The 16,985-nt window shown below is 38.4% G+C and overlaps 1 protein-coding gene and 1 pseudogene across 6 annotated transcripts in view; one reads left to right on the top strand and one right to left on the bottom strand.

Annotated features, from left to right (window-relative positions):
• The window catches only part of ATL2 (atlastin GTPase 2), a 67,239-nt gene extending 59,218 nt beyond the window's left edge, over positions 1-8,021 (top strand). For 5 of the 6 annotated variants that reach the window (XM_043468358.1, XM_043468361.1, XM_043468359.1 and 2 more), the window contains 6 exons: positions 72-210; positions 1,031-1,158; positions 2,289-2,345; positions 3,035-3,106; positions 3,738-4,169; positions 6,318-8,021. In XM_043468358.1, coding sequence (XP_043324293.1) covers positions 72-210; positions 1,031-1,158; positions 2,289-2,345; positions 3,035-3,106; positions 3,738-4,169; positions 6,318-6,437 — 948 coding nt within the window. In that variant the 3' untranslated portion in view covers positions 6,438-8,021. The other variant, XM_043468363.1, reaches the window with a different exon arrangement.
• A 5,453-nt stretch (positions 8,022-13,474) lies between these two features.
• LOC122441579 lies at positions 13,475-14,130 on the bottom strand (annotated as a pseudogene).
• Positions 14,131-16,985: the final 2,855 nt, after the last annotated feature.

Below are 16,985 nucleotides of genomic sequence, written 5' to 3'. Positions count from 1 at the left end.
GTGTGTGTACTTTTTAAAAGAAAGTTTGTTTTTCTCTTGTTTGCTCCTTTACCCTGTCCTCCTACCTCCAGGTAAAACAGAATCAACATGAAGAGCTGCAGAATGTAAGGAAGCACATTCACAATTGTTTCTCAAATCTTGGTTGCTTCCTTTTGCCACATCCTGGTCTTAAAGTTGCAACTAATCCTAGTTTTGATGGGAGATTGAAAGGTGGGAATTCCCATTCTTGCTAAAATCAGAACTCAAGTTTTAGAGACTGAAAGTTAAAAAAATAATACACACATATATATATATATATATATGTAGTTCCTTAAAATTTCTCTCTTATAGTGGAGGATATTTCAATGTATTGTTAATGAAGTGATTGTAGTGCTCTGTGTGGTCTTTCTAGCTTTCCATTGGTTTGTTGCAAATGCCTAGCGTATTGATTAACATATTTTTTAATGTCTGTTGCTCAGCACTGATGTCCTAAAAATACTGGAGACTAAGAACATTTCAGTATTTCATCTGATTGCAGTCTGCTAAAAAGCATTACCAATATATTGTATTGATATAATTAGATTTAAGTCTGTTTCAGGGTGATGGTATAATTTTCTGTGTATGTTTTAGGATTATTATGAGCATGATAGCAGGGGACTTGAGGATTAACAAAACTTTAACAGTATGGCTAGAAAAACAAAATTTAGTTTTAATATTTAATACAGTTTCATGAATTGTCTGCCATTTGGAAAGGATAGTTTACTTAAAATACTTGATGTGGAATTTGTCTCAGTAGTTCACAGTTTCTTATTATTTGAGCTGACAGAATTATTGAAAGATGAAGAAAATGGGGTACTAGAGTTTGGGGGGGCATTATATTTTTTCCTAGGAGATGTGTCAGTGTGACAGGTTTGGATGAGTTTTTTAAAATGAATCTATACTTAAGTATCATACTCCTGTTTTATAAAACAGAATTTCATTAACTCTTACCAATGGTGACTTTATTTCTTTTTTTTTTAACTAACATGTTGACTAATTTCATGCCCACCAGATATTGATGAAGAGTTTAAAAGAGAGCTTCGAAATCTGGTTCCATTGCTCCTTGCCCCAGAAAATTTGGTAGAAAAAGAGATAAGTGGATCTAAAGTCACTTGTAGAGATCTTGTAGAATACTTTAAGGTAGGAAAATGCTTACGTTAAATGACTTTGTGTAAGTTAGAAATATAGTTGACTTAAAACTCATCTGTATGTTATAAAATTTCTTATCTGTATTTTAAAGCAATGAAGTAAAATTTATAATTTGTTTTTTTGCCTTGAGTTGGATGTATCAATATTTTAGAATATTTAAGATTGTAGCAGACAACAATGTATCTTCTACAGTGATTTTATTTGTTTATACAGTTATCCTACTTTTTCTCCAGCTCTGATAGGCAGAGAAGAACCATTCATAATATTATGATACCGCTCTATCATTTGAAAGTGATAACAGATATTGGGAGCACAATTCTGCATCTTGAGTTCTCATAAAAAACCTGTTCTCAGAGTCTGAGTACTTGATGAGAGCCTTAAAGTTATCAAAACTGGGTTCTGAGCTCAAGTAAATTATTTATAGATTTCCCCCCCCCCCTCTGCTGTCTAGTCTTTATAGCTTGCTTGCCAGAGCAAGGCCACTGTTGAGGGTTGTAATTATTTGTAGTAGTTGTAGATGTATGGGGAAACACAGTTAATGAAAGAGTGTATTTTTGTGTTATTTAATGGACACTTGATCACCTTCATACTATCTTTGTTTAGTTATGAAATAATTTAAGAGTCAGATGAAAGTTGAAGTGAAAGATTCCTATGTGGAACTTCCTTAAAAATTTTCATCTCTCTTACTCTTAAACCACAAATTTGGTAATTTTTTTTGCCTTTGAACTGAAATATACTTTAATCTGATCAAAGTAAAATACTGAGTTAAAATGTTTTGTTACATATTTATTTGAAACATTGGTAGTTTGGCAGTAGGAGAGAATTGTGGATTTCTTTTCATAGAGTAGATGGCATTTTATATATAACTTTAAATATGAAACAGCTTTTCTGCCAAGTTGGAGTTAAATTTAGAGACATTTCTCTAGGATATTATTTAGCAACACACATTTTTAATAATGTTGAGAATAGGGTTAACTTTGTTGGAGTGAGAGTATATGATTTTTAAAGCTTAGGCTTTCCTTTTAATAGTGTGAATCATTTTTCTGTCTAATGATTTTTCTTTGGGGATATGGAGCCAAATTGTATAACCTATCAATATAATGCATCTTCTGTATTTTTAGGCTTACATCAAAATTTATCAAGGAGAGGAACTTCCACATCCAAAGTCCATGCTTCAGGTAGTGTGTGCGTTGTAATTACATTTATTTATGAGGGAGAAAAAAAATCTGCTTTAGAGAGAAATGCTGGAAATGGGGTGGTGCTTCTTTGCATGCAAATACATTTTAGATACTTAAGGCATGGGTCCTGAAGTTTTTGGGTTTTTGTAACTACAGTTGCAGACCTTGTACACACAGTACCTTCATAGAAATGAAGGTCCTTGGTGCTTTTTCTTCAGTTGCTCAAGAAGTGTAGGGTAATACAGGTTTGAAGTGCTTTATGTAGGAGAATTTCTATTTCAGAAGATAGCTTGATGTGGGCCTTGCCAAACCAAGCTGCTTCTGTTCTCTGGGTCTTTGACAATGAATGTTGTTTGAAATAGGCTTATTTTCTCTTTATTTTAATGAGTGACAGCTACTTCTAGTGACTATAGTTTTTTCTTTCTTTCTTTCTTTTTTTTTTTTTAAAGGTATTCTTCAGGGACAATGTTATTTTAACCTGTTTGATTTTTTAAAAATTTGCTACTTTGGGCAATTTCCCAATTTTATAGTGGATTAAACTGTTTTTTCATAAGATCCATGTAGTAAACAGTTTTGTGGATTTAAAAATGTATCCTGTGTCATGCTGATTATGTACATAATTTATTGTCTTAATCATCATTTATAGTCAAAAGATAGTTCACATAAAGTTGGCACATTTTATTTTTTAGGCAACAGCTGAAGCTAATAATCTTGCTGCAGTAGCAGGAGCAAGAGAGATCTATTGCAAAAGTATGGAGCAGGTTTGTGACTAACATTTATATTAGACACTAGAGTGAGAAGATTTTTATATTTAAAATCATCAAACCAATTCGTACTCCTTATACCTTGTCATGTTACATCATTCCCAAATTTTCTTTTGTCGTCTCTACTGAAAATAAGATTATAATTTCCATCTTTTAGAGTTCAGGATGAGAGTAGTAAGTATTACATAGACCGCACTAAAATATTTTTTGACACATGATTCAGAGTGCTATTATCAGTAGCTTCTGATGTTAGTAACATTATCCTAAGACCAACGGCAATTTCTGTGCTAAGCTTGCTAATTCAAATATTCAAGTACCTTTTTTATGTGTTACACCTCTTAACCCACTTTCTTGCCAGCAGTCTTTTTTGGTGTATTGCTGGGTCAGCTGACATCAATACAGATTGTAGTGTAATTCTTTTTGTCTTTATTGGTATATAGTTAATTGGGAAAATTTATTTTGCCTGAGTCAGTTAAATATACAAGAAATGCGTAGATTATGATGATGTGTGGAGTATTACAAACAAATTTAAAACTAAATCATGTAGGTGGTTTAACTTAACTGATAGGGGAATTTCTTTCAAGTCTGACTTATTTCCAGCCTGTAATCTGTCCTACTGTCTGTACAGGTATGTGGTGGGGACAAGCCTTACATTGCACCTTCAGATCTGGAGCGAAAACACCTGGATCTTAAGGAAGTGGCAATTAAACAGTTTCGTTCAGTGAAAAAAATGGGTGGAGATGAATTCTGCCGTCGTTATCAGGACCAGCTTGAGGCTGAAATTGAAGAAACCTATGCAAATTTTATAAAGCACAATGATGGCAAAAATATCTTCTATGCTGCTCGTACCCCTGCCACACTGTTTGCGGTCATGTTTGCTATGTATATAATCTCAGGACTGACTGGCTTCGTTGGCCTAAACTCTATAGCCGTCTTGTGTAACCTCGTCATGGGGTTAGCACTGACGTCTCTTTGTACTTGGGCATATGTTAAATACTCTGGGGAGTTCAGAGAAATTGGAACAATGATTGATCAGATTGCTGAAACACTATGGGAACAGGTTGGTATCTATCTTTTGGTTTTTCAGTGACTAATCTTATCCCTGTGGCTCCCCACCTCTCCTTCAGTCCCCCATTCCCCACCCTCACCCCCAATATTTCCCCACCTACTTTTCCTTTATATGGAGAATGGCAAAAGGATATTTTCTGTTTTGTTTAGATGCATGATCTGAATATAAGATATAAACTGAAGAGTTTTTTTTTTCCTTTAAAGTTATAATGTGCTTTGGTTGACTTATATCTGTAATACTCTGGATAGTTTCTTAGTTATAGGACTGATTATACCAGACAAGTGGGCAGTACCAGAGTCTAAGGATTCCCCTCCCACCCCCCTTTTTTTTTTGAGATAAGAAATTATCAGTGCAAGAGTTATGAAGGTATTAGGAAGTAAGTTTGGAAGTGCAGTTCTTTGGAAGTTTCTTACTAGGATTGATAAGCAATGCATGCTTATATTTCAGGAAAAATGGGTGATATTCAGGTCTTCATTGCCTTCCATGAAGATAGTAGTGGTTTACTGATGTACTTACTACAGGGAACAATCTTATAGGGAATTCTTACAGCAAATAATCTTTGACTTCTGTACTATGGAAATGTAATGAGCAAAGCAAAGTACTACAGTGAGCCAGCTTTTCTTAATAATAAATCTGTTGCCTCAACCAGAATTCAAATCAGGATTTTTTACCTCAAACCAATTCAGAGTTGGGCCTGAGAAGTATCTACTAAGGAAAGCCTTGTTGTGTATCAGCCAACTGTTGTCTGGAATTGCCTGTGTTCAGAACATTTCACTTAAGGATATTGTCATTAAAATGGTCATCGTGAAATACCTGAGCATCATATCAAGAATGAAAGCTACAGTTATTACTGATGGACAATATGAAAGGCATTTTCAGATTCCATTTCTGGGCCAATGAAGTATTGGGCTTATTTGAAGATTTAAGATAATGTGGGTCCATGCTGGTTTTGGTTTTAAAGTCAAAGACTGAAGAAGTTGATTGATGCTGATTTTTCTTTTTTTTTTTTTTTATTTTTCTACTACTAATATTATTATTATTTTATACAGTGACCCACTATATTAATTTGCATTTTATATTTCTTTAGAGACATGCTCTATTCAGATCTGATTTGGAAGCTTCTGTCTGGATATTTATTAAATTTTTATATCTTAAAAAAAGTTCATTCTTTATATTCCTCTGATATGTTCTGTCAGAAGATGGATTAAAAGCTATCACAACCTAAAAAAAAAGCTATCACAGCATCACTTAAAATATTATCTACTTTAAAAGTGTTGAATCATTGTTAATGTTCTGCCACATGGAATTTCGATATCGTACAGTGTCGTCTGAAAATCAGTCATCTCCAGTACAGCACTGATTGTAGGATTTTAGAGGTGCCACTATCACAAAACGAGTCAATGGAAGAATCTAAAGTGTGTACAAGTATTTTTAGTATAGTTGAGGTAAGATGATCACTAGGCGGAAGGTCTGTGCAGTGTCAACAAACCTTGTCTAAATTTTTTTGCATTTCTTTTTTCTTTTGCTTCAGAGGAGTCCCAGGAAGGTGAGAAACTATGAAGTCTCAAATTTTTGTAGTCTGAATTAAACTCTTTATTTGAATTCAAGGCCCTCTGAGTCATGCTCCTAACGAATTACTCCATGTTTTAGGTGTTTTCCAAACTGTTCGAAGTTACTAGACGTCGAATGGTTCATCGTGTTCTTTCGTCAGCACAGCGACAGAGACTGTCATCCAACAATAACAAGAAGAAAAATTAGACAGTATTTTTAACTTTTTTCCCTATCTGAAGTGTTCACACTTATACATGTAGGACAATAAGCAGGACCGTCTGGGCCGGTCTGCATAAATGCTGTATACATACCAGATTTGATGCTGCATATAGGGTATGGAATTGCACATCCATCTCATAGGAATTGTAATGGTTTGAATAGGAGGAAAGTAATTTTTGTTACATTATAAAATGTCTAACTGCATTATTTGTAGCATCATAACTTTGTTTTGGGAGAAGCATCTTTTTATTTCCCACATTCCTGGTTATTTTCTTCATTGCTTTGAATTGAATTTTTATATCTATTTTTATATGTAACTCTTTTTTTACCTCATGTTTTTATTTGTTTTGCACATTTCTCATACCACAGGTATTGAAGCCCCTGGGTGATAATTTGATGGAGGAAAACATAAGGCAGTCTGTAACAAACTCTATCAAAGCAGGCCTGACTGACCAGGTGTCTCATCATGCCAGATTAAAGACAGACTGACACTTCATCTCCTCATGGACTCCACTCTCCCTTTTTTTCATGCTTGCTGTACAATGAGAACTCAAATAAAAATAAACCAAAGTTTACAATCAACTGTAGAAGTAGTTTAGTATAACTGGCTTCACAGATGGCTGCCACAGAGTGTGAAATTGTTTGTTGGTTTTAAGCATTGTGTTCATGGCTCCTGAGACATGATGATTGACTGAGGAGCATTAGTTTATCATGCACACTGGTGCCATGTTTAATTCTTTTTTTTTTTTTTTCTGATGTTAGTGAAATTTGTCTTATGTAAAAGGATATTTCAGGGAAATATTTTAAGAAATCTATTTAGAGTCTTTTTAACACAGTGTCCCATTGAAATTTTAATTTTTAGAGAAGTTATGAATCACTGTAGCAAGATTCAGATTGGAATGACAATGAAGCCTTTATTGAGCCACGACATTAAAAGTATATATTGCTTTACTGCCTTCAATACCAGTATTACATAAATGCATGTATCAGAAATTTCACAGAAATTACATGACAACTCTTGTAGCTAAGAAAGTGATTCTGAAGTGTACATTTGTCTTGCCTTTTTAAATTTATAAACCTGCCCTAAAACGAGATGCATATCTGGGAAACTAAACTGTCTTTATGCAGTTTAGCCTTCATGTATATAAAATATGCCATTAATTTTATTGGGGGAGAAATTCCATCCAAAAATGTTGCCTACAGCTATGAGTTAAGAGTGTCTGTACAGTGTGTAGCTTTTATTTTCTAAAATCACAGATAGGGCATGTATATGAATTATAAATATATAAATACAATTTTGTATTAAAAGTTTTGTAGTTTATGGCAAAATCTGGTTCTGTGGTAGGCTAATGAGTACAGTCCCTGTGAAGGAATGTTTGTGGCTCATGTCAGTGTATGAATGCATAGACAATTTGAAGTTTTTGATATATTTGTGATATTTATCTTCCTGAGCACTGCAGTCTCACTCCCCACCCCACCCCCCACCCTCGAGGGAATTCAGTGGGAATGTTTATCGTGACTTTGTCCTCTGTTGCATTTTAAAGTTATTTTCTGTAATTTATTTTCAGTACATAATTAAAAATTTGTTGCATATATAAAATGGAACTTGTGATTCTTTTTTAAGGAATTATTCAAATATGTATTCCATTACATAAACCTATTTGTTTATACTGAAAAGAGCATGAGTGAGGAACACCCGTGTGAGAGCTGTAAGCTATTGTACCTCAAAGCTAAGCTTGTAAACAGTTATTTTTCTGTGTCTGTCTCCGTCAGGGAAAACTTGTGATTAGCTAGGGGATTTATTAATTTTCGTTTCTCTCTCTTTTTTTCTGGTATATGTAAGGCTAACATTTTGCAGTACTTTTGTAGCCTTCTCTATGAACACCTGTTTAAAGCACCTAGTTTGGTTTTTAAGTGAAGAGAACTCAGATGTTGAGTTGCATGGCTGAAAGCTCAAAATTTACTTTGGTATATCTCTCTCCTCCCGCTTCAGATCTTGTTTTTATATGGATTGTGTTTGTTTCCATCTATTATTAAACTGCTACCAACTCATCTGTTCTTAAAGAGAATACACCTGAAAAGTGTCTCATTTCTTTTACTATGTTTTATGAATGCTGTGGACTGTTTTTATGAGTGGAAAAAATGAAAAGTTTGTTGTATAATAGCAGTTCTTCTGAAATTAAAGAGACACAGGTAACTGTTTTGTTTTTTTGTTTTTTTTAAAAAGTTGTGAAATCTAGACCATTGGATTTCCTAATATTTCTTGTTGGAAAGAGTGTTTTCCCCAAATATAAAATTCTATTAAGGATTCCAAGAAAGTACTTTGGTTTCAGCTGGAAGACTGAATATTGTTAAGCAAGAAGCAGTAAAAGGGATTAAAGACAAACTCAAACTGTTTACTGAAATAATTTTGGTGTTAGTATATTTTCTGTGGTATAATTTTTTAGTAATTTATATTACAAGGTTTTGTTTTTTTTTTTAAATAGCAAACTGTCTTCCTCATTAAGATATAAATAACTTACTTTTGTGGAAGAGATAGTAATTTGTGACCCAGCTATTGACTATGCCTTATATATTTCTCATGAAAATAGTCATCCTTGCTTCACTAAGTATATTCTGCTTTGAGCAGGGCTCCCATTAGCCATTTTACTCCAGAACTGGGCGCTTGAGCAGTTACTCTCGCTGTAGGTGTGACTGCTGCTGGAGTTAGGTACACTGTTTGATCATTGCAGGGCTAAACATTTTTGGGGTGGACTTAACTTGGTTAAAAACTTGTTGAGAATATATCATAAAATTCCAGAAAGCACTATAACAGTACTGTTAATGGTTCATTAAGGTCAAAATGGGCTTATAGAAAGTTTTCAAGCAGTTGCTTAGTCTTTTGGCTTTCTGATTAGCTGTTTCTCTGCCACTATGGGTTGCCTGGGTTTGTTGCACACATTTTTAGGTTTCAGCAGTTTCATTCTTGGGAGTGAGGTTTTTTTCCCTACTTTGGCCAGAATTGCTCTGTGCACCTGAACGTTTTTCCATTTGTGTACTAGTTGTGAGGTGATGGTGAACGTCGGCTTGGAAGAGCTGGCAGCTGTTTCTGGCAGCCATCTACTTGGCCAGAATTTACTCATCAAATGACTGTCTTGGATTCAGTCTGGAGCCTCTGTCAGAAAGGGAACTTAACTTTGGGGAATACTTGACTTTTGGGCAAACAAAGCTACATGAGGGCTTTCTCATGCAGGACAGAGAAATGCCACCTTCTCTACCTAAATCTTTTATCAGATTGTAGGAATTCCTCCTCTCCAGATTTGCAGTTTGCTGAAATTGAGGATGAGGAATTGATCTACCCTTGACATACTTGAGGGCAATACAGCTTCTGTTAACATTCTTCAGTGAAAGCTAGGAGCTGACCAGGTCAAAAGTGCCTGAAGAGGAGTGTAAAAGAAGCTTAGGAGAAGGGGGAATCACAGCCTTCATACAGTCAATCAAGCATTTGCACATATATTAGTACTTTATGTTCAACCGTCGTGTGGTAGGAAACCACTTAAAAAAAGCTGTCTCGGGTGTCTCAGGCTTGCAAACCAGGATTCTGCCACTCCACACCAGGGGTTTGAGTCAGTGGAAAGTTTCAGACAGACGAGTGATATTCATAACTCAAAACTGCCTTAGCTGCATTTTAAAATTACTAAAGGTGGAGAAGAGAGATTTTGTTAATACTGAAGCAAGGTGAAAATGACCCATAATACTACATTTAAAAAGTGGTATTAAGCAAGTAGTGGAAATCTCCCTGTCCTTTTGATTGTACGTGCCAGAGGTAACCATATATTTGGTGTGTGTGCTACGGAAAACTTCCCCTGTGCTTACAGACACATCTTTATGTATGCAAAAAACATGGTTTTTATTTTACACAAAAATAGAATTACCCTGTATGTTATACATTTTTCCCATACAACACTGACATTTTCTTGGGCTGTTAAGTAATTCTTCAATGCTCATGCAGTTACCTTGACCCTTCTCAGGGTAGATGGGGTTTTGAGGAGAGAGCCCAGACCTTGGATCTTACTTTTTGTGCTGTTCTCCCCACTACCACAGGATTGGTGAGAGAATCAAGATACGTGGAGGGTGCTTGGAAAGCAGGTACTGTAGAAAATTTGTACTCAGTTTTGTTTGCCCTGTGTCTCCATCTGCTGGCTCTATTTGGCCAATTGACTAATAACTACTTCTTGAAGCTTGTCCATCCTTTGATGGGGTGTGGGGGTCACCTGGACTGTGATTTGTGTGTGTGCTCAGTCGTGTCTGACTCTATGCAACCCCATGGATTGTAGGCCACCAGCCTCTTTTGTCCATGGGATTTTCCAGACAAGAATACTGGAGTGGGTTGCCATTTCCTTCTCCAGGGGATCTTCCTGACCCAGGGATTGAACCCAAATTTTCCTGCGTTGGTAGGCAGATTTTTTACACTATACTACCTGGGCTGTTATTTAAATAACAATTTTAAACTTTCTGAAAGTTTCTATGGCAAACAATGTGGTCATTGTGGAGTAAAATTCTGTAGCTACTGACAGAGCAAGAAAGATCATCTAAAATGTCATAGTTTAGACTTTGCAATCACAAAATGTGAAGACTGTAAACGCTTGGGTGACCTGGAGCTGGAAGAATACTTGAATTTAAACTCAGGGGAAAAGGAGTTGAACCTTGTGGTTATAACAACTTTGTTCCTAGCACCACCACTTCAAGCTTCGTGAACTTGGGCCGACACTTACGTAACAGTTGAGCCTCACCTTCATCTATTAAATGGAGATAATACCTACCTCTCAGGGTTGTTAGGAGGATAGGATGAGAACATAAAATCCTCATAGACATTCTTTTGAATCCCTTTTATGGGGGATGATATTTGTGAAATGTGCATCTGTCTTACAAATCATACCTACTCTTAATTTTACACTCTCTGCTTTTTGAAGAGAATAACCATGATGACTCTTGGAGGGTGATAGTCATTGTGGAGAAAAACAGTATCAGGAGTTCCTTTCCTCAACAGGACTAAGTTCCTTGGAAAGAAGAAACTATACTTCATTGCATCTTTTAGCCTTTCATATTGTCTAGTATTTTTTTAATAGCATGGTAAATGCTCAGAATATTTGAACATGGGCTGGACTGGTCAACTGCATCCCTTCACCCAGCTTCCGTACTTAAACATCCACTATAGATGAGCTATACCATCTGCTCTAGATGGGCAAGGTGGTTATGTGGCAACTATGGACCCCTAAGTATCAGTGGTTGTATTATTCCACCTTGGCCTCAAAATAAGGAACACGATTATTAACTAAAAATCTTGTAACTGAGGAAGTGAGGGTAGGCTACCCTTAGGGATTTGGATTATCTTTAGAACTTACACTGATGTAATGCAGCTTCTTAAGTATCTGCTGTGTGTGTGTGTGTGTGTGTGTGTGTGTGAATGTATAAATTTATAAAGTATTTCTGGAAAAATGAGTGGGTGATTACTTAAACTGGCACATGAATTTTATTTCCAAAACTCTAGCTATAAAAAATCATTTCAAATTAAGTGTCTACTCTTAAGTTCTTACAGAACTGGATTTATAGACCTGCACAGTAAGGAGATAAGAGTTCTTATATTCATTGTGTCTCTAGGAATGCTACCACTGTTTAGAACAGAGGGGAGAGCTGTTAGCTCTGTTAGTGTTGAAGCTTTTACAGGAGGTAAGAAAACCAAATTAATACATTTAGCCTCGAAACGAAATACCGCTGGTGCTGATGTACTAATAACCTTGGGGTGGCTATTTTAACCTCAGTCTTTGATAGAGGAATTATCTGGGACTCACAGAGGTTGGCCACTTTTACCAAAAGTTTCTGGGATTGGAAGCCAGGTGTACTGGCTTTAGAGCCTAGATCGCCAGAAACTACCCTCCCTATTGCACTGTTGTGAAGAATAAACAGTCCTGCACAGGCCGGGCAAGGGAGAAGGAAGAGGTCAGCAGAGAGGAGGAGTGCGGCAGTGGGCCGCTTGGGTTCCAGTGTTGGAGGTGGTTGTAGGGTGGAGAAGGATGGAATGGGGGGAGAGAGTTGTGAAGACCCTGGTCAGATTATGAAGTCCTTTTACAGACTACATAGAGGGACTTGGCATGTAGATGTTGAGGATACGTGGGTGATTCTTAGAAAAATGGAGGTAGTCAGTTAAGCAGTGGTTTTAATTGTCTTAGTTTCTCAAAAGTATGGTTTTATTTTTAAATCAGTCACCTGAAAGTGCTTGTTTTAAATGCACATTGTTGCCCCGCCCAACACTGTAATGAACTTGAACCTGTATTTCTGATAGGTCTCTAAGATCATTCTGATGTATACTGGAGCTTAATATCCGGTATTTTGAGAAGTGTTTCCTAATGGGTAGTAGTGTAATCAACTTCTGCTGTTTTGTTTCCCTTTGGCAATTAAAAACTTTTTTTTTCCTTTGAAATAGAATGTACAACCAAAAGAGCCCAGGGCTTGAGGCAGTAGGGAGGATGGGGGGACACCAGAGCCCATTCTGGGATAGGAATTTGTGCCTCTGATCCCTCTACGTGACCCCTTTGCCAAGGAGGAAGAGTCTGTAAGCCAGAGATTTTAGAAGGAGCAGGTCCTGCTTTAGTACAGAACACTACCTCCACAGCAAGAAGCACAGACTGGCAGAGCCCTTGGAAATCAGACCGCTCCCCCACTCCCTTTCATCCACGCAGACACACAGAAGCTCAGATAGGGAAGTGTGTGCTAAGTCCCTTTAGTTGTGCCTGACTCTTTGCAACCCTATTGACTGCACCCACCAGGCTCCTCTGTCTGTGGGATTCTCCAGGCAAGAATACTGGAGTGGTTTGCCATTTTCTTCTCCCCTGGATCTTCCTGACCCACCCAGGGATTGAACTTACGTCTTGTATGTCTCCTGCATTGGCAGGAGGCTTCTTTACCACTAGTGCCACCTGGGAAACCCCCAGATAGGGAAGGGCACACAACAAATCAGAGGTAAAGTCAGGACTAGGACACCTGGGCAACCTTAGCAGAGAACTGTGGTCACAGGCCTGTGTGTGCAGAGCAGACCATCAGATACACAAGTCAAGTGAACAACCCTGTGGCAAGAAATGGCTTTGGTTTCCTGGTAGCAGTGTGGTCCCTGACCTCAGCCAGAGGTTGCTATATAAAGGCCAAGAACGGGGTCATGGTTATGAACCTCAGGACTTTCTTTTTTTTTAGCACCGGAGGGTGGAGCTCTCTGGCCAGCTCTGCTTCTTGGGGTTTCTCAGGAACTGGTGTTGCTGCTTGAAGGCCCCTGTGCCTTCCACCTGGGGTGGGGGAAAGGAGAAGCCATCAGGGCTGGGTGAAGCCTTGTCCTGTCCCAGCGAGGACACATGGTGAGAGCGGGCCACAGTGGTATTTGTTCTGAGTTTCTGGGCAGTGGGCCTCGTCTCCAGCAGGAGAGAGGGCTTGGAACCGTTTTTCCTCAGGCTGGCTGGGAGGTAACCAGCAGCTCTTTGTTCTTAAGTCCCACCAGGCTGCCGTGTTGGTTAGGACAGCGGTGTACCCTAGGCTGGCAAAATTGGTGGGTACTCCTGCCTCACCATACATGTTGTACCGAACGTAGACAGCTGGCGGCCTGAAGAAGATGGAGTCGATGAAGAGCTGCTGTTTCCGGCTGTCGGAGCTGCGAGCCTCTTGGCGCCGTCAGAGTGCAGGTGAGGAGCCTGTGACCGGGAAGAGGCCGTGAACACAGTGAAAGCGTTTTCGGGCACGCCGAAGTCCTCGGAAGAGGAGACGTAGGTGAACACTAGCAGCGTGAGGCTCTCCACGAGGCTGAGGCTGGAGCGGAGGTGGGAAAGCGGGCACTAGCCCGGAGCCGGGAGGCGTAGCTGAAGTGGTGGCTCCAGTAGGTGAAGGCCACCAAGACGGGGCGCCGAGTGCAGGCCGAGGTAGAAGCACCACCCGAATGGCGGGGGCCCCTCTCGGCCGATGGCTGAGCTCACTGACGGAGGCTGATGGGCACGCCGCAGTATGTGGCCCGAATCTCCTTGAAGTGAAGAGCAGAGACGAGTACACAGAAGAGGAAGGCGACAGTGGGGTGGGCTGCAGACCGTGACCGGGCCACTAGGGTGAAGTGGGGCCGGACCAGGGTCCCATGCCGGTCCAGTGACAGTGGGACCCGGTGCATCTTGTCAGACCCAGGCTGTGGTGGCAAGGAGGCAGGCCGGAGCCAGGAGCACCGGGGGGATACTCAGACCCGGCCCAACTCTGCTGTTTTTATACTAACTAGGAAAGCTTTCTGCAGAGAGCTGAAATTGTGTTCTTATGTCATTTACCTGAGAGGGAGGTGGAGCCTGTGTTGGAAAGGATAGCAGTTGACAAGATTAAAAGTACATCCTTCCATATGAAAGTGGATATTGTCTCTCCCAAAGTACGGACCCATTTTTAACCTTAGACATTCTTTTTTTTGTTTTTGTGTTTTTGTTTTTTTTTTGGTTCAAGACATGAGAGAGATTAAGTCATGACTCTACAGTAAATCCTCAAATAATGTCAAGAGTTGAGGAAAGTAGATTGGTTTAACTACCTCCATTTAGTTTTCATGCTAAAGGGAATAATTTTTCCTTCTCTTTTTTATTTTTAAATTATGAAAGTATGATAATACATTTACAGGAGACTTGGAAAATACAGAATCAAGTTAAATGTAGTTCCACTATATATTACAATTATTTTTTTAAGTAGATGAATGAAGATTTTTAGATGGAATTTCAATATCAACCTTAGGCATTCTTTTAAACTGTCACTCTGTTTCTCTAGCTTTGGACTGATTCTCCCTTAAAATACTTCCCTCGAGGAACAAAGTAGTTTTAGCCACAGCTGATCATCACAATTGTCTTATTTCATTTCATTAGGGAAGTATTTAAGGATGATGAGAGACTTTTCATAGTGTTCCTTGTTTCAACTTTGAAGGCAAAGAAAAGAACCCCAGGGCTAAATCATAAAATTGTCTTTATGAGGGACATCCCTGGTGGTCCAGTGGCTAAGATTCTGTACTCCCAATGCAGGGAGTCTGGGTTCAGTCCCTGCTGGGGGAACTAGATCCCACATGCCGCAACAAAATCCCACGTGCCACAATTAAATTTGGTGCAGCCAAATAAATTAAAAAAAAATTGTCTCTATGAATCAGCAGAGATTATACCTCTTATCAAAGTATAATCTTCAAAAAAATCTAAGTTGACTGAATATTTGTCAAATTTATTTACCTCCTTAATGAGGAAACTGATAAGGTGACAAAGCTGATTTGAGGCAGAGTTGGAGGAACAGCAGTTATGCAGTCTACCAGAAAAGGTGTATTGAAATGAATGTGCTGAGTGATCTAAGCCGTCCAAAGTGAATAGCAAAGTCAGACCTCTGGGTTAGCGAGTCTCAAGGACTTTTGCTCTTAGGACCCCTTTATATTCCTAAAAACCGAGGATCCCAAGTGATCTATCAATATTAACCTTATTAGACACTAAAACAAAAATGTTTCAATATTAGTTATAGTAGGCTCTTGAACAAGATGGGGGTTAGGGTTACCCACCCTCCCCACAGTCAAAACTCCAGGAATCACTTTATAGTCCACCCTTCATCCTGGGTTCTGCTTTTCTGGATTCAACCAGCCACAGATTATGAACAGCACAGCAGCTGGTCTCTACGGAAAAATTTGTTGTTGTTGTTAGCCATTTCCTTCTCCAGGGGATCTTCCCAACCCAGGAACTGAACCTGCGGCTCCTGTTTGCCAGATGGATTCTTTACCATTCAGACACCAGGGAAGACCCTACAGAAAAATATCTGTGTATAATAGACCTGCAAAGTCCAAATCTATGTTTTTCAAGGGTCAACTGTATTTTCTTAAAAGATTTTTTCTTTTATGTGGACCATTATTTTTTAAAAAGTCTTTATTGAATTTGTTGCAATATTTTTTCTGTTTTCTGTTTTGTTTTGTTTTGGCCATGAGGCATGTAGGATCTCAGCTCCCTGACAAAGGATCCCATTGCATTGGAGGGCAGTCTTAACTGCTAGACTGCCAGAGAAGTCCCAAAGGTCAACCATATTTTAAAAATAAAAATAACAAGCCTATTAACATTTTTAAATGAAAAATAACTTTAGATATGTTTTCAGAAAAAAGTCATTTTTACACTTTTGCAAAAAGAACACTAAACTGGCTTATCAGAAGACAGCTGAATTCTCATATCAATTTCTGCATTCACATGTTGCAATATGTTGTTTTGGTTGAAGTATATGAGGAAAACCTGACCTCACACTTATGTAGTTGGAAAGGGAGGACCTTACAGAGTCCCAAAGTGTCTTGGGAACTCTCAGGGGTCCTTAAATTACACTTTGAGAATGACTACCCTTTATTAAAAAATACCCTTGGCAGGGATGCTAAACAATGCCCCAGTGGAACTTTGAAAGTACATGCTGTACTGTCTTTTGCTTATTTCCAAGTTTTAGATGATTTTTCTTAATATTTCAAAGCCTATGTCATACTCCTATCACCAGAAACAGATTGGGTCAGACAGACCAAATTCCATTTGTGAACAGTGAGAATTTGGACTACATTGTAAATTCATTTCTTTAAACAATCCCCCCAAACAAAAATGTGTTTTTTTCCTCTCAATGTAAAACACACAAAATTTAGAAAATATTTTTTCTAAAAAATATTTTAGAAAATATTTTTTCTAAATAAACAATTATCTTTAGTGCTTTGAATTTATTGGAGGTAAACACTGATACCTTCTTTTTTCTCTTTTTAATTTCCTTCAGTCTGTCATCTGTGTTGGTATATAGAATGAAAGTGAAAGTGCTCAGTCATGTCCAACTCTTTGCGACCCCATGGTGGAATTCTCCAGGCCAGAATATTGGAGTAGGTAGCCTTTCCCTTCTCCAGGGGATCTTCCCAATCCAGGGATCAAACCCAGGTCTCCTGCATTGCAGGAGGATTCTTACCAGCTCAGCCACCAGGGAAGCCCAAGAATACTGGAGTGGGTAGTCTATCCCTTCTCCAGG

This window comes from Cervus canadensis, chromosome 5, assembly GCF_019320065.1.
Source record: "Cervus canadensis isolate Bull #8, Minnesota chromosome 5, ASM1932006v1, whole genome shotgun sequence".
Lineage (NCBI taxonomy): Eukaryota > Metazoa > Chordata > Mammalia > Artiodactyla > Cervidae > Cervus > Cervus canadensis.
Note: the sequence above shows the minus strand (reverse complement) of the source record. Positions and strands in the feature narration are given on the sequence as shown.